At 38.4% G+C, this 16,463-nt stretch overlaps 1 protein-coding gene across 1 annotated transcript; it reads right to left on the reverse strand.

The window, feature by feature from the left end:
- Positions 1–477: 477 nt before the first annotated feature.
- Positions 478–4,663, reverse strand: srek1ip1 (SREK1-interacting protein 1). The gene is made up of 5 exons (XM_034147923.1): positions 4,470–4,663; positions 3,899–3,946; positions 3,023–3,169; positions 1,872–1,950; positions 478–1,576 (listed from the first exon to the last, which is right to left on the reverse strand). Exons 1-5 carry the CDS (start codon positions 4,480–4,482, stop codon positions 1,351–1,353), a joined length of 513 nt encoding a protein of 170 aa, XP_034003814.1. The 5' UTR covers positions 4,483–4,663; the 3' UTR covers positions 478–1,350.
- Between the last annotated feature and the right edge of the window lie 11,800 nt (positions 4,664–16,463).

The raw sequence follows: 16,463 nt of genomic DNA on the forward strand, positions 1-16,463 counted from the left end.
TGTAGGATTCAGTCTCTGAATATTAACACCATGACCACTAGGTGGAGTAAAGAGAGATGCTTGCTGTGAGTTATTGTGGGGTTTTCTGTCAGACAATATTCTTTTGTATAACATTAGAAAATAAGTTAAAAGACTAGCTTAGACATTTTCTGCCGTTTAAATTCCAGTGTATCTCCTTTCTTGAAGAACTGTATTAAATGAGCTGAATGAGTTGTGATAAATAACTGACATCATTTTGTAGTCATTAAATTATAAAATGCTGAAATATATGTTAAATGTACAAAGCCACAACAGTTTTTTTCCCGTGTTTTACAGTATAATGATTATTTTTGATCATTGTCCTTCTTCCCAATAGAAGGTATGTTGCTGCCCTCTGCAGGAAATAAGAACTCGATCTGCTCCTTAACCATGGACGATGGCGAAATGTAACTATATAGTTTAATAATAATAATAATAATAATTTACCGTTAATAACGGTAGAGATACAACCATATATATTTTTATTACAAAAAAGAAATACACTTAATAGGGAGAACCACATTTGTCATTGTTTTACAGGAAATAAAGCTGCATAAAAAAAGTTCAGTTAAGGACAGTTCCCAAAGTCCACACACATCAATGTTTTTGGAAATAACTTTGGAAGTCATTATTTTTACAACCAACAACTTCCAAGAGTTTTATTGTTCTATGCAGTCACCGAAGAAAACGTACAGTAATGAACTTTTCAGCAATTATACACTAGACAAATAAAACTATTTTTCATCTGTGATGTTGGGCAGGGATTCAACTGCTGGTGACAAAAAAATGAATTGAATGATTATTGTTTAAACTGAGTTCACGTCATTTTTACCCATAGCCATTTGAATCATGTCAAATCAGGTTTGGCATTCACACCTGACTTTAAAAATGTTTTGGTACAATTTCCAAAAGCAAAAAAGTGTGTAACAGAAAAGAAAACTAAAGGACATCATCCAGAAAGTTTTTACTAAAGGTATCCCAGCATTTTCCTCTTAATAGGACTTGATAACCAAAAATGTTCAGTAATATAAATCACAGAAGACTGTACAGTGTGTTGCTTTAAGATTTCTTTTAACGCTTGTCACTGTCAATGAAGTCTGACAGAGGAAGGACAAGGAAACACTGTATAAAAACATGGTCCTTTGGGTTTCTACATGTTCTCCAAAATGCTTCAGAGAACCCAAAACAATTCCAGTCTCTAACTAATCATTTAAATACTTGCCACTGTATTTAACAAGATTAGGTGCATTTACAAAATGTCAGCAAAGAACCCTTTTTGTGGACTGAAGAACTTTTTAGCTGAACCTCCAGACACCGCACAGTTCAGCTGCCTCAGTCAGTGTCAGAGGATTCACTAGAAGAAGAAGAGGAGGATGATGCTTCTTTCCTCTTCTTCTGTTTCTTTTTACTTTTCCCATGTTCCTTTTTGCTCTTCTTGCTTTTCTTCTTCTGGCTTTTCACTTTCTTTTTCTTTCCACTTTGCTCTTCATCAGATGAGGAGTAGGAAGTACTGCGTTTCTTCTTTTTCTTTGTTGCGTCATCACTCGAAGAGTTTGATCTTGTGGAAAAGTATAAAAAATGACAATGTTAACTAATGAAAATGAGCAATTAGTATGAAAGCATCTCAGATTTCTGAACAGTGTTAAAAATGACATCTTATTGATGGCTTATTTCACTGATGCATAAATACACAACTCATCACCAGAAAGAAAAAAAGAGGTAAATGAATGCAGACTTTATAAAAGTTAAAATAGCTTCAAAGTCTGATGGCCTACTCTACAACAATCAACAACAACAAACCAAACAAGTATTTAACAGTGATTTTTAGGGTCAGTGTGGACATTCAAAGTTACCTCTTTCTTGACTTTCGGTCGCTGCTCTTCTTCAGTTTGTGTCTTGCTTTTCTACCATCTTTGCTGTCATCATGGGAACCTACACACATTTGGAGACAAAATGGTTAATGCAATTTCTACTGGAATAAAAGCTTTTCATAAAGGCGTGCAAGACATCTGGAAAATCTGGGGAAATGATCTAATCATACCAAGATTGAGACTTTAACCACTTCAACTCATTCACGTACTGTCACCAAAATCAATATGATAAGTAAGCAGAAGACCCAGTATCCCATACCCACTGATGTTTATTAGGGATGCTCCGATCGATCGACCGATATTCACTCTCTGCCGATCGATCGGTGCTCTCTATAAAGGCCGATCAGGAGAGCCGATCATATGACGTAAATTACATGACACTTTTCTCTGCAAAACAAGCTCGCCAAAATGGCTTCACCGGTCTGGCAGTATTTTAAGGTGTCCGAAAATGACAATAAAATAGCGGTATGCAACGTGTGTGAAGCAGAAATCCTGCAGCTCCACCCGCTGTGACGGAGACCGGTGAGCATAGCAAAACATACACTAAGAGTTAGCGCTAACACACTTAGCTATTTTATCTACCTCTGGAACAAGCTAAACTAGTTATACATGTTTATTCTTCACTGTCGTGTCACTCATTACTGGATCAGTGAGCTGCATGAGACGATACTGACAGGCTGTCAGGAGAGAGGGGGAGAGGAAAAGAGAGCGCTTCCGCTAATTTCTCCCGTGTTATTATCCAAAGTTAATGTAAACTTGAATAATGTACTTAATTTCAATGTAATAATTATGTTGGTTGTTGTTTGTGGAAGCGCCAGTGAATGAGCCCCATTAACTGAGTTTTAAACATCACTTTAAATGGATCCCCATAGCCCCCCCCCCCACCCACTCGATCGGATCGGCCGATACTGATTCCGGCGATCGGCCGATACTGATTCCGGCGATCGGCCCCAAAATTGGCGATCGGAGCATCCCTAAACTTTATACATCAAGCCCCAAGAACACCTTTGTGTAAGACTGCATATTGGTTTTACTCTTTCCCATAGTTTCTTAAAGACATAGATACAATCAAATTCATAGTATTGTCGTTTTTTTATTACATAACCGACTGTGTGAAAAACCTAGATTGGTACCTTTGCTGCGCCCAAGCTTCTCAGTGCGCTGAACAGGAACATCGTCTTCACTCTCCTCTTCGCTGCTGGTGCTGCTCACATCCAGAACAATGTCTTTCTGGGGGTCGACTCTGACAAAGTTTCGGCATTCAAAAGTCAAATGGCCCGCTGAAAAATGCATGCAAGAGAGAATAGATGAAGAACCATGAAAATAACATCAGGATTATTGTATTGCTTATATTTTATAATAATAAAGCTTTATTTATATAGCACCTTTCATACAACACGTGCAGCTCAAAGTGCTTTACAAAATGACTCATCACAAGTTCAAAACAAACAAGAAGTTCCCCTCAGATTATTTGTTAACAACTTTAAAAGGCACATGCAGCAAAATATAACATGTTATCAGGTTAATAGACACAAGGAGGTACTTTTAATTATAAAATGTTCTGATAATAAAAAAATAAAAAATACATAATGGTTTCTCTCAGACAGATAAGACACAAGACAACTGAGTCGATGCAACAATATAAAATATTATATAAAACAAAGTGAACATATAGGTATACAACAGAAATACAAATGAAAAGATTAAAACCTATACAATATATAAAACAATATAAAGGTAGGTAAATAATAAAGACTAAAATAACATTTAAAGTGGGGGGTTGCTAATAAAAAGCTAATCTAAAAAGATGTATATTTAGCTGTCGTTTAAAAATGTCCACTTATTAAATGTGACACTGCAACAGGAACAAATGAATTAGTGAATATAACTCTACTTTGACTCTAACAAGCCTATTGCACATTTACCTGGACTGAATAAAACTACTACAATATTCACACAAAAGCTTTTTGTATTGTATAATGGAATTTGTGTGTAAAAGCTTTACTTACGATATCCACATTTCTTGCACCCAGCTCTGATGTTGTCCTTATTAGGGCCTGTGTGAAGATCAGTAATTAAAGTGTATTAGTGATCGAAGTTATTAAGTGCTAACTCAAGCTACACGCACACGTAAATGTCCAATAACAAGACAATAACATCTGTAAGAAAGGCGATATGTTAAGTGAATTTAAAACGATGTGACGTTGAATGGCTCTTCGTTAATTCCTAATACAACATACGCACTTGGAGTTTTGCTCAATATTTATACTGCGAAAATTATTTTATTTTTTTTATCAACGATTGCACCAAGTTGTACATTATAGCAAAGTTAGCACAGCTTGTTGACGTGTAACAATGCAGATATAAAGTAACCCCTATATGCAAAAAGGTTACTCGTTGGATGGGAATTAGACATATTACATTTATTAAATGTCTGTTTTGTTAGCTTTAGGCTAACCTTAAGGTTAGCACGACTATGTTAAACAATGTTGTTACAATTAGCTACATCCATTAGCTTGGCAGACTAAACTACTTAAGTTATACATCTATGTAAATATATAATATACATCTAACACTGACCTGTGGCAGCCATTGTGCTTTAAACGATAAAGCCGAAGAAGTGAATGATGTTTTTAGAGCGCGAATACACCAAATTGTCCACGAGTTTTCACTCAAAATAACGTCGTCCGGAAACATTTGTTCTAAAAACGACTTAGGTTCCGGCTTCTTCTTCTGCCATTTCCTTACTTCACTGGCGGCATGCAATCTGAATGGTGTGCGTAAGACTGCCACCATCTGGCTGGGAGTTTAGAGCAGTAGATTACAGTGGTCCTTTTTGAAGACAGTTTCTTCCCGCGGGCAGTGAGACTGTTAAAAAATTGAACTGTTGAAACAACATCAAACATTCATCTGCTACTCAGTAGTATGTATCTAATACCTAATATATATATATCATTCCAATAACTTGTATATAGACTCATACTGCACTATTCCACATCATAACTTTATTTCATTTTTATAACTATTATTATTTTTGTATTGCTCATGCTCTTATTGTTATTATGTTATGTTATTATGTTGCATTGTTGGAGAAGCCTGTGACATAAGATTTTCAACTGCATAATTACTCTGTAGCTATGTCAGATTGACAATAAAGAACCTTGAACCTTGAACCTTGAAGAGCTAAAAAACATATCACATCATCCACGATCAACTAATCCTTCAATCAGCTGTTTTATCAGTGTTTCCATTCATTTATCTAATATTTTATAATGGAAATACTTTGTTCTCTTTTAAGTTTATGGCCTACTTTATTAATTAGGAATACTACTAACTGAACTTTGTGCAAGATTGTTGAGGGTGGCAGCTAAATAGTAGCCTACTTCTTGGTGTATTTCTTATGATCATATTGGGATGCCATAATAGAGCGATGCAATGTGCCAGGAAGTTTCGACCATTTCAAATATACTACATCCTACTGAGTGCAGGCCTACAATAACATCAGTTCTTTATGATCTTCCTTCGTTGCTCTGACCCCTAATAAATCCATGCATCACATTACCGTAGCCTATCAAAAAAATGCTACGAATTTTCAGAAACAATATTTGCCTCTGCTTATTTGGCTTCCCAGAAAAGGCAGTTGTGGTTTTTGTCAGGGGTTGATTAAACGCAACCAGAGTCAGACTGGCAGATGGAAAATGTCGACAGATGTGGGCCCCCAGACATGCCCTCATCATCATGTCTGTGACTGTGACACACACACACACACACACACACACACACACACACACACACACACACACACACACACACACACACACACACACACACGCACACACACACACGCACACACACACACACCACACACACACACACACACGCACACACACACACACACACACACACACAGACACAGACACACACACACAGACACAGACACACACACACACACACACACACACACCACACACACACACGCACACACACACACACAAACACACAAACACACACGCAGACACACACACACACACACACACACACACACACACGCACACACGCACAAACGCACAGACAGACACACACACACACACACACACACACACACACACACACACACACACGCACGCACACACACACACACACACACACACACACACACACACACACACACACACACACACACACACACGTCTTTAGATCATGCCATCTGTCTCATTGATGGTCTTGACAAATGTATTTCTGGTATTCGGTCTATTTCAAATAAAAACTGATATTATTACATTGAGTGTTACCTAATCAGTTGATGGCTCACGATAAGATGCTTCACAGATCTGAAGTTCCACTCAGTCAGAGGACTTTGACCCAATGCATTTCACCTTATTTTGCCCCCTAACATGCTTAAAACACATGACCATACCCTATTTATTTATTTCCAGTCACTGACCATACCAACATTATCTCATCTTTCATCGTGTTTGCATCAAAATATTTGGAATAATAACAGGAAGAACATATGTAAAGCATATTAGCACCATTGTTCCTTAATTACTTTCTTTTAAGCCTTTCTTATCATACTGTATTTGATTAATCCTTCCTCTATTTGACCAAATGTATGATCTTTCTGATGAGAATCATTGTATTTTGACAGGGATATTTGCCAGTTGGGTTTTCCTATTTTATTGATACTTTAGTTTTTAGTTTTATTTTCCCTCAAAATACTGTATTAATTAAGTGCAATATTTCACACATATTGTTTCTTCAAGTACAGTTTCCTACCTTATACTTAAAAAGTATCCACCTTAAGCAAGGGTTTCTCTAGGCGTTTATAACAGACACGTACTCAACAAACCTACCCATATCTAGGTTTGCTGTTAATAAAGATTATTTTACAAGGCTTGAAAAGAGTTCAAAAGAGCGTGCTTATCTCTGTGTCAGTTTATTGCCCCAGGTGAGAGACACAATCAGAGGCTCTTTAAAATAACTCTTCATAAAACTGTGCAGAAACCAGATAAAAACAAGTTACTTCCTTGCTTAAGAGAAGTATGAAATTCAGCTTTCAACCACTGGAAGGTGCAAAAAACACAAAAACCTATGAAAGACAACCTTTGTAAAACAATGTTTTATTATTAGTAGGTTATAGGCTACAGAGAATAAAGGAAGAATGGACCAAAAAAGACAAATGACACAATATCTCATCTGCTTTCATAAAACTGCATAACACACACTCACCAGTTTATAACATCTGAAATAACATAACTCTGATGATAGTCAGTCTACACCAACACAGTGGAAGATATAAATACCACAAGTCTTAGCGACTAATTTACTGTATACATCACATTCACTTAACACAGTTTGAAGTGGTATTCCAGATGTCTTTTTACGAGTTTTACTCTTATGACCTGTGTTTTCACTCACACATGCCTCTGTCTAATACACCATAAAAAACGTTTTAACGTTTTATATAACCATTAAACACCATTTCAAATTATTTATCTTCAAAGCTTTATTGCATTTCATGTCTTAAAGTCACAATTTATGATCCAATTGTAAACAAAGGGTAACCAAAAAAAAAGGAAAACAAAGTTCACACATTATTTGGATGTATAAGGATCGAAGTTCAGTCTTGTAAAACTTTTAACGGCATGTCATTTTACTGGCCTAAAGTGTAACTTGACTCTAATTTGTAGTCGGTTTGTTTATTATAAACGCACATTTAAAAAAAAAATATTTGTAGAAATGATGACTCCATTATTCTGGTAAACTGCTTTGTGACCCAAGTCCGTATTTAGAATCTTTGCCAACAAGAAAACACATTAATTGCTGATTTGAGTCTGTGTTTCAAATGTTTTACAGTGATGTATATCCAATTTACATGGTCACAAATAATAGATCCTGTGAGGGGGGCCTTATTGGTAGCTGCTGACAGGCAGGTGCACACATATCAGAAAAAGCTCCCTAATATAAGATAAGACATGTGGTAAACATTCCTTTGTTGTAATTTGGATGCTATTTTCCTTTATGCTGAGCATCACTTACAGTGTGTCCTGCATTTACCTCATAGTCTTACTTGATAGTAAAAAAAGAGTCCTATTTCTATTTGTAAGTAATTTTCTATAGAATAGACCAGTGAATCTCCAGTAAAAACTAATCACACTGCATTTGACAAGTTAGAATGCACCTCAGAGTTGATAAAAAAAACATTTCTACTTATCATTACAAATGGCTAAATAGACATTAATATGGCTGTGCTGAGTGTTCCTCTTTTTTTTATCTGCAGACTTTTTCAATCAAAAAAGTTAAAAAAGTGATTGTTGTTAGTATATATAGAAATGTATTTATTGGGATAAACCCCTTGAGATGCACCATCTCTTTTTCAAGAGGGTCCCTTTTGTTTAGTACAACAAAAACATCACAACATGACTTCATGTGATTCATCGGGGCATGTCAAAGAGTCTGGGAACATTTCTTCACTGATGACGGATTTGAAAGAGAGGATTGCAAAAGATTTCCAGGAACATCCCTTATATTGTTATTACTGTAAATGAGTCTGATTCTTCCTCTGGGAACACAGATGAGACTTGGATGTTGTTAAACCAAAAATAAAAATGCTTAAATGCAATAAACAAATGACTCTAATATGTAAAGGTGCAGAAACAGAATGATCATAGCTTTTGTTCCTTTACGGAATTCTTGAAATTCTTCAACTGAGAAGAATAATAGCCATTCACGCCAAAATCTACTAATTGCAAAATGGCTTTAATAAAGTTATACTAGTGTGTTTATGAGCAAAGCTAAAAATCAAATGACTGAAACAATCTGTACTCCACTGGGACACATCACAGTCAATGTATGTCTTTGTTTGCCAACTTCCAGATTCATTATTCACATCGTTGTGCACAAACATCCATCAAAGACATGGCTTCAAACAGAGGTCTCGATCAAAGTGCTCTGGTAGTGCGTTGAACCTTTTTCCCAGCCCTAATGTTGTTGTCACCAAGTTGCATGTTACCAACAAGCATCTGGAGAATTGGGATTTAGGCTAGCAGGATGTTTTGGTGTGGGGAACATTTCCCACAGTAAGAGCACAGTGTTCTTGGCCAAGATGTTAAGACCCTTTGTACTCTTGCATCCACATCAATTATCATGTTTTAATCTGAAAGAAGCTAAGCTCCCATGTAGAGATTCATGAAACAATACTAGGAGTCTACAGATATGCTTATGACTCTGTAAGCCTATACTTAGGTTTCAGCGGTGCTTCGAGGTAAATGTTAAAACACTTAAGTTGAGAATGTTAGCATGTTAACATTTGATAATTAGCAATAAACACAAACTACATTTAATGATGATGGAAATGTTATTAAGTTTGTGAGTTAGATAAAAAGTTAAGGCATTACCATAGTAGATGCAATCCATCTTGATGGCAACCTGAATGTCTATACCAACATTTAGAAGTGGTTGATGTCACCCAAAAGTGTGAACTACCTTTAGGTGCTATAGGAAACATCAAAGGTTGATTAAAAGTCATTAGGATTCATGTTCTGAGATATGAGTGCCCCCAGACTGAGTGATATGCTTTCTGAAACCATCAGGTGTAAAATGGGTGCCTAAAGCTCCTTACACACCAAATTGACACCAAAGAACACCATAGAACACGTCCCGACGAAACGTCGGCTCACGTCGCCTCACGTCTCCTGCGTCTTGGCCATATTTCTGACACTGTTGCACTGGAACCAAGCCCCCAGGAAGTGCCCCGGACTCTGAGGAAAATATTCGTTGTGGCCAAACGGCGGTACTACACTTCCGTTAGGTTGCTGGGCCCGTAAACACTTTTTCCCATTGACTTACATTGGGAAAGAGTGGTCTGTAAATCGTTGGATAATTTTTTTTAAACTATCCAGTATGAACGTTTGGATAGCCCTTATTAAAAACATTCGGTCCTCAAGTTGTAAAATGTGCTAATAACGTTATTCTGAGAGTTATTTTCCTCGGCATTATGAACGCGCATCTAACCCACGGGACCGCGCCGCCCAGCACGTTCATGTTACGTGTTCAGTACTACATGAGTTTTATCTTTACCCATGGATGCACGATAAGAACGGACCCATATCGCCTTACTGCCAGCCCACGGAGCTGTAATAATGGATATATTGCACATGTTTGCTGTAATTCATCATTTGTAAAATATTATACTACATGGGCTGTATGATGTAAATCTTGTACCGTAAATGTTGTATTAAATAAAGGTAATATTACCGACATAGATTAACGTCCCTGTAGCTTCTTATTGCACTTGCAATATACCATTAAAGGAGTTGAACGTAGCTGTTTGCTATTACTATATAATACCACGCAGGGATAAGCCAGAGCGTACAACCTTTGCATGTGGGCACAACACGTTTTGACCCAGTTTGATTCATTCGCTATACCATATAGTGATGTGTCGGTCGCGAACGAGCCGATTCTTTTGAACGGCTCTTTGGTACGAACGAGGGGAACCGAGTCGTACTTGGTGAGAGCCGTTCTTCTTATCGTTCAATCAAAGTTGGTCCGCACTCACTGCCTGCCAAAATTCACTCGCCTTTTAAAAAGCTTGATTTTGTTCCCCAAACGTATTCTGTGAAGACCCGCCCCTACTCTGATTTGTAGGTTTCAGCACGAGGAGTTAGGTGGGGTGGGTCTTAACGGAATACGCGAGAGAGAGAAGTCATAACAAGTGGTACTGGACAGATAGACGACGTGTTTTTCGGATGTAAAATGAGCCAAACGCGAAAACGCAGCAGCATTTGGATGCACTTCAACCAAAACCCAGGCTGTGATAAAGCGCACCATTTGTAAAGGCAAAATATCCTTTAAAGCAGGGTCAACAAATAATCTCCATCGCCACTTAAAAACACACTACTAATATTAAGAGTTGCGTGAATTTCATTCAAGGCAAGGCAACTTTATTTACTTAACACATGCAGAGGGTAAATTCAAAGTACATTCACTGACATGAATGACATGGATATGGCGCCACCTTGTGTCATGTTTACAATGCAGATTATTGACATTAGGTCTGGCAATGCAGTCAATCATTATCCTGGTGATTATTTCGCAGATAAACCTAGTAACCCCCGCCCCCTTTTTAAAAAAACGGCTCTTTTGAACGGCTCTTTTGAACGGCTCTTTGAAAGGAACGGAGCCATAAGATCCGGCTCCCTTCAAAGAGCCATAATTCCCATCACTAATACCATATGATACAGAGCAGTGGTTCTCAAATGGGGGTACGCGGACCCCTAGGGGTACGTTGGAGTACTGCAGGGGGTACGTGAGATTTATTTTATGTTAATGAAAAAAACAACACAAGTAATACATTTAAACAAACTACTAATAGTAGATTAACTACTTTATTCAAAAGTTTACAGTAATTCTGGATAATAAAATGGGAAAAATAAACGGGGTGCTCCCTTTTCCTCTCCCTCTCCTGACAGCCCATCAGTATCAAAGGACACCTAAACAATAAGCGTTGCTTGGCAACGGGGTGTGGCCGCAAAGTAGCCTATAGCTCAGCATTATCCATAGGCTATGTTTATATGAGGGGTCAAAATCCCGTCTGACGGTTATAGGTAGAAATGCTCATATATTTTTTTATCTTCATTCCCCACGCCCCAAAATAAATAAATAAATATACAAATTTTAGGAAAAGTAACGAAGTTTGAGCAGCGTGGGTTTTATATTAATAGAGTTACACTATTTCAAAACGCGAAGTGTAATAATTGCAGTTGCCTCCCTGTCAGAATGACAAAGATCCTCAGTGAAGCACAAGCCCATGTTTCTCACTACATTGTAAGTACAACTTATTAAAAAGATCAGTTCAATGCAACTAATGTCATCTTAGTGTTATTGCATGATGTTCAAATTGGTTTGCCATGCATTTAGTGATGGATTGTAAACATTTGAAATGTAGCATTTAAGTGTTTCTCAGTTACAATGTTGTTGTTTGAATAAATCAGACATTGATGGTGCAGCGCTGTACTGTACCTCTTTATATAGGCATTTTGTCCCTAACAAATCGTTTTTGTGCTGATCAGGGGGTACTTGGCTGACATTGTTTTTCAAAGGGGGTACATTATTGAAAAAAGTTTGAGAACCACTGATATAAAGAACAGAGATGCTGTGGGTCATTGTGCAATCATTACCTGGGAGGAGTCATATTCCAAGGAAAAAATGATGCTGAATTCATGCCAAAACAATTACCAAAGCCAAATGAGTCCACGCATCATGTGCGTTTATGGGTGTGAGTGTTTCTATCAGTTCTGTGGAAGTCACACACCCTGACAGGGTGACAGTGTCATTGGAAGAACATTGAGAAAGATTTGTAGTGCAAGGAGTACAAAAAGCAGGAATGTACAACACACACACACACACACACACACACACACACACACACACACACACACACACACACACACACACACACACACACACACACACACACACACACACACACACACACACACACACGCACACTCTGCCCCCCCATGACAGTTGCTGCAGCATTTGAAAACCTTTGATCACATACAGTACCAGTCAAAGGTTTGGACACACCTTCTCATTAGAAGGTTTTGATTTATTTAGATTATTTTTTACATTGTAGATTAATACCGAAGACATCAAAACTATGAAAAAACATCATATGGAATGATGTGGTAAACATAAAGGTGTTAAACAAACCAGTATATGATTTATATTTTATATTTTTCAGAGTAGCCTGCAACCTTGGGTTGCTGTGCTCTCAGTGTTTTGTCTCCCTGCTCCTGCCTGATGGCGTCAGCTGATAGAGGTGTTATAGTGCTTTATCTTGTTATGCACAATGTTGATTATTCTTTCAGAACTAGCTAAATACATGGGTAAAGGTTCTACTTGAGCCCAATTTGAATACCATAAAGAAAGTATTAAAGCCAGCTCAAGCTAAATGTCAAATGTATTTAATTAATGTACAGTTGTTTTGATTTATTCGATTTTATTTGAGTTGTACATATTTCAAAACGTGAAGTGTAATAACTGCAGTTTGCCTCCCTGTCAGAATGACAAAGATCCTCAGTGAAGCACAAGCCCATGTTTTTCACTAAATTGTAAGTACAACTTATTAAAAAGATCAGTTCAATGCAACTAATGTCGTCTTAGTGTTATTGCATGATGTTAAAATTGGTTTGCCATGAATTTAGTGATGCATTGTAAACATTTGAAATGTAGCATTTAAGTGTTTCTCAGTTACAATGTTGTTGTTTTAATAAATCAGACACTGATGGTGCAGCGCTGTACTGTACCTCTTTATATAGGCATTTTGTCCCTAACAAATCGTTTTTGCGCTGATCAGGGGGTACTTGGCTGACATTGTTTTTCAAAGGGGGTACATTATTGAAAAAAGTTTGAGAACCACTGATATAGAGAACCGCAGTGACGCGTCCTAAAACCCGGAAGTAAACTTCTTCCGGATCCTTCGACAAAAATGCAATGCAATTTCTCCATAGGATTTTGGAAAATAGCTTGAAATAAGGTCTGTGGTTGACACACATTTAAGAGACAGATCACGTTTTGTTCAGCCGGGTAATCTCCACATGTCTACCCTACTTTTATAATTTTCTAATCATAAATCTAATCGATGGATTTATGACCGATAGATTTATGATTGGAAAATTATAAAAGATGTTCTCTATTGCCCGGGGAAGTCGTCATACTTATACATATATAAATAAAGATATATGTTTCAATGCTCTAATCAAATTAACAGTTGTATTAATTGTATTAATTATAATTGTATATGTATACATATATCTATATATGAGAGTGGCAATAACTCTCCTTACCAGCAGGCGTCGGTAGTGTGTATTCGTCATTCAAAAGAGGCAACAACCGGAAGACAAACTGCGTGATACACAGAGAGAAGAAGAACAGACTGCGTGATATAAACAAACAACAAATAGCGTGTGCGTTCCATTTTCACTCTACAACGAGAAGCTCATGGGGCTTTCCCGAACCTGTGTCCAGAGCTGGAGTTAAATGAAATCTCAGATTTGCCTTCTTAATAGTTTGTTTGGGTCCCTCACTTCCGTTTCGCTTCTCATGCACTGATTCGCTAAGCTGAACAGCCAATCAGAGTGATTTCTTTGGCCGACAGCCTACCGATTCAACATGTTGAATCGGCGGCGGAAGGTGCCGGCACGGCCGAAAAGACACAACGGTGCAGTACACACCAATCTGAGTAGGGCGACACAACGCTCATCGACGGCCCGACATCTATCGACGCCGAAAATCGGTATATATAATATACAACATCATAACACTGACAGGCAAATTATGTATCATCATGTACATCTGTATCTTCTGACTTTTATTGTAGTATAGCTAATTGTATCCTCATTCTAATGTTGTGTTATCTAATGGCTGTAGTATGAAGGTACGAAATAAAGTTTTGCATTTTGCAGTATCGGTAAAAAGTGGTTTATTATCAAAAGAACTGTACAATGTAAACAATCGACAAAAATACTATGTAATACAATAAAAAAATGTTATTGCCACAACTGTCTGTAAAAAAAAATTAGCCACATCTTTACAAATTAGTGAACTGTCTAGAGGTTTCATTTTCCAGGCCGTTAAATACTTAAAGAAGGTATTTTCCAACTCATGCAAGTGTGGCAGCCGATCACGTGGCAACTGCCGCAGTCTGTGTTCAAATACTTTTGAATGGGCCGCGATGTCGTCATTATGTCCATCCGTGGTCAACTGTGCCAGGGTCATGCCAATCGAGTGCAGCAATGTTTTTGACGCCTCAATGGTGGACTCATCCTGCTCACCCTGCATCATCCAGCTGCGCTTCGCCTGAGGCCTTCGAGTGCTCTAAAAACTGCAGCCTGGTCAGGATCCACTGTTGTCTGCCAGTCTTTTGTGTTCCAGAACTACCCGAAGGTGCAAGTCTCCTGTACCGGGTGTACTGGGTTCGCAGAGAATCCCACTTCTTCTTGAGCTCTTTCTCTGAAGCACACAAATAAATGATTTAAGCATTGTGGCTAGTTAGCATGTCCGATTCATATCTATATGCAGTGCCAAACAAGTAGCAACAGCTAGCAAAAAATAACAACAAAACACAAGGTTGAAATAACAAATTATATTTCACATTAACGTCACTGTACGCTGGCAAACAATGACAAACCAACAGTTTCTGCTAAAGAGCTCAATTGATGAAAAAAAAGAGAATCTTACCTGATAAACCAAATCTGAGTAGGACGCTCATCGTCGGCCAAAATTGGCCCGGTGTGTCCGGGTCTTTAAAGCAGCCTATTACAAACACAAAGAAAACAGACACACATTAACACTGTTGCCTCAGCCACAATTATTCTGGGAAAGTTAAAACTAAAACCTCTTCACTTCAATTTATTTTGTAACTTGGTAACCTACTCATCTATTGTGAAAATACAAGGGGGAACTGCACCAGGAAAAAGGATACTGCAGATTATCGCAGTACCGGTAACTGATGCATAGAAAACCCAGAGAATTAAAAATGTATCTACAGTACATGCAGTGCCCTGGGTGGTCCAGTCTGTTCCTCAAGAAATTTGACCCCATGCCTAATGAGTAATTCATGCATGAGTGTGTGATCTAAATGCCTAAATAGCTTATTTTAAGCTGATTGAAAGAAGAACTCCATCTCACAGCAGTCCCCCTTTACGCTGCCAACAGGCTCCGTCTGGTCAGCACCTGGCGGACACTGAGCACGCTGTGGAGGATGTTTTTGGATAGAGGTCTGCCTAGGAAAATAAAGCTAAGTCTGACCTCAAGCGCCAGTCGCAGAGTCTCCCAACCTCACCACCTTACACAATGTTGCTCCCACAGGCACAAGCATCACGCCTGGGTGGCCATGTAGGAACTCTTCTTGGCTTCCTCTCAAAAGCTGTAAGGAAGAAGAACAAGACTGATTTTATGCTGTTCCACCAGACTGATTGGACTCCCTGATTTACCAACATTTATCTTCTTCTCTGCCATAATTTACACTAAAAATAGTATCTGTTTCGGGCATATATTTGAAAATTTTTTCTCTGGCAACTGCTAGGTGCTACTGCCTGGTCTTTTCCCAGGTCTGAGGTGAGGCAAATAGCAGCTGGAATTGATTTGTTTTGAATGATGCGTCTGTATGCAGTGCAAGTATGGTTGCTCACCGGCTCTGTCCTCCCACCTCCGTTCCTCCCTCCAGGCTCTTTTTCTCTCTCTCTCTCTCCCTTCCTGAATCTTCCTGATGTGCTGTTTACAAGAGAACGCAAACGGTTGTATCCGCTACTTTTCTCTTTTGTATAGCCCGTTTATTCACATGAGGCCGTAACGGAAACGCGGAAACGGACCCCGCAAATGATAACTGGTCCCAAGGTGGATAGATCTGCAAACGGAACGCTCTGGGGGGCAAACGGCTCCGTGTGTATGCCCAATACGATCATTTCCTGATAACGATAAAGCACTAGCCCCATCTCTCCCCACCTCTGCTGCTCAATGCTGTAGCATGGTCAGCTACTGTCAGTAGCTACTGCTACTGCTACTGAC

Source organism: Trematomus bernacchii, unplaced genomic scaffold (assembly GCF_902827165.1).
Source record: "Trematomus bernacchii unplaced genomic scaffold, fTreBer1.1, whole genome shotgun sequence".
Taxonomy (NCBI): domain Eukaryota; kingdom Metazoa; phylum Chordata; class Actinopteri; order Perciformes; family Nototheniidae; genus Trematomus; species Trematomus bernacchii.

Coding starts and splice junctions, on each gene's coding strand:
- srek1ip1 (XM_034147923.1), bottom strand. Junction 3,170..3,898: donor GTGCAAGAAATGTGGATATC/GTAAGTAAAGCT, acceptor TGCATTTTTCAG/CGGGCCATTTGACTTTTGAA. Junction 1,951..3,022: donor GAAGCTTGGGCGCAGCAAAG/GTACCAATCTAG, acceptor AAATGTGTGTAG/GTTCCCATGATGACAGCAAA.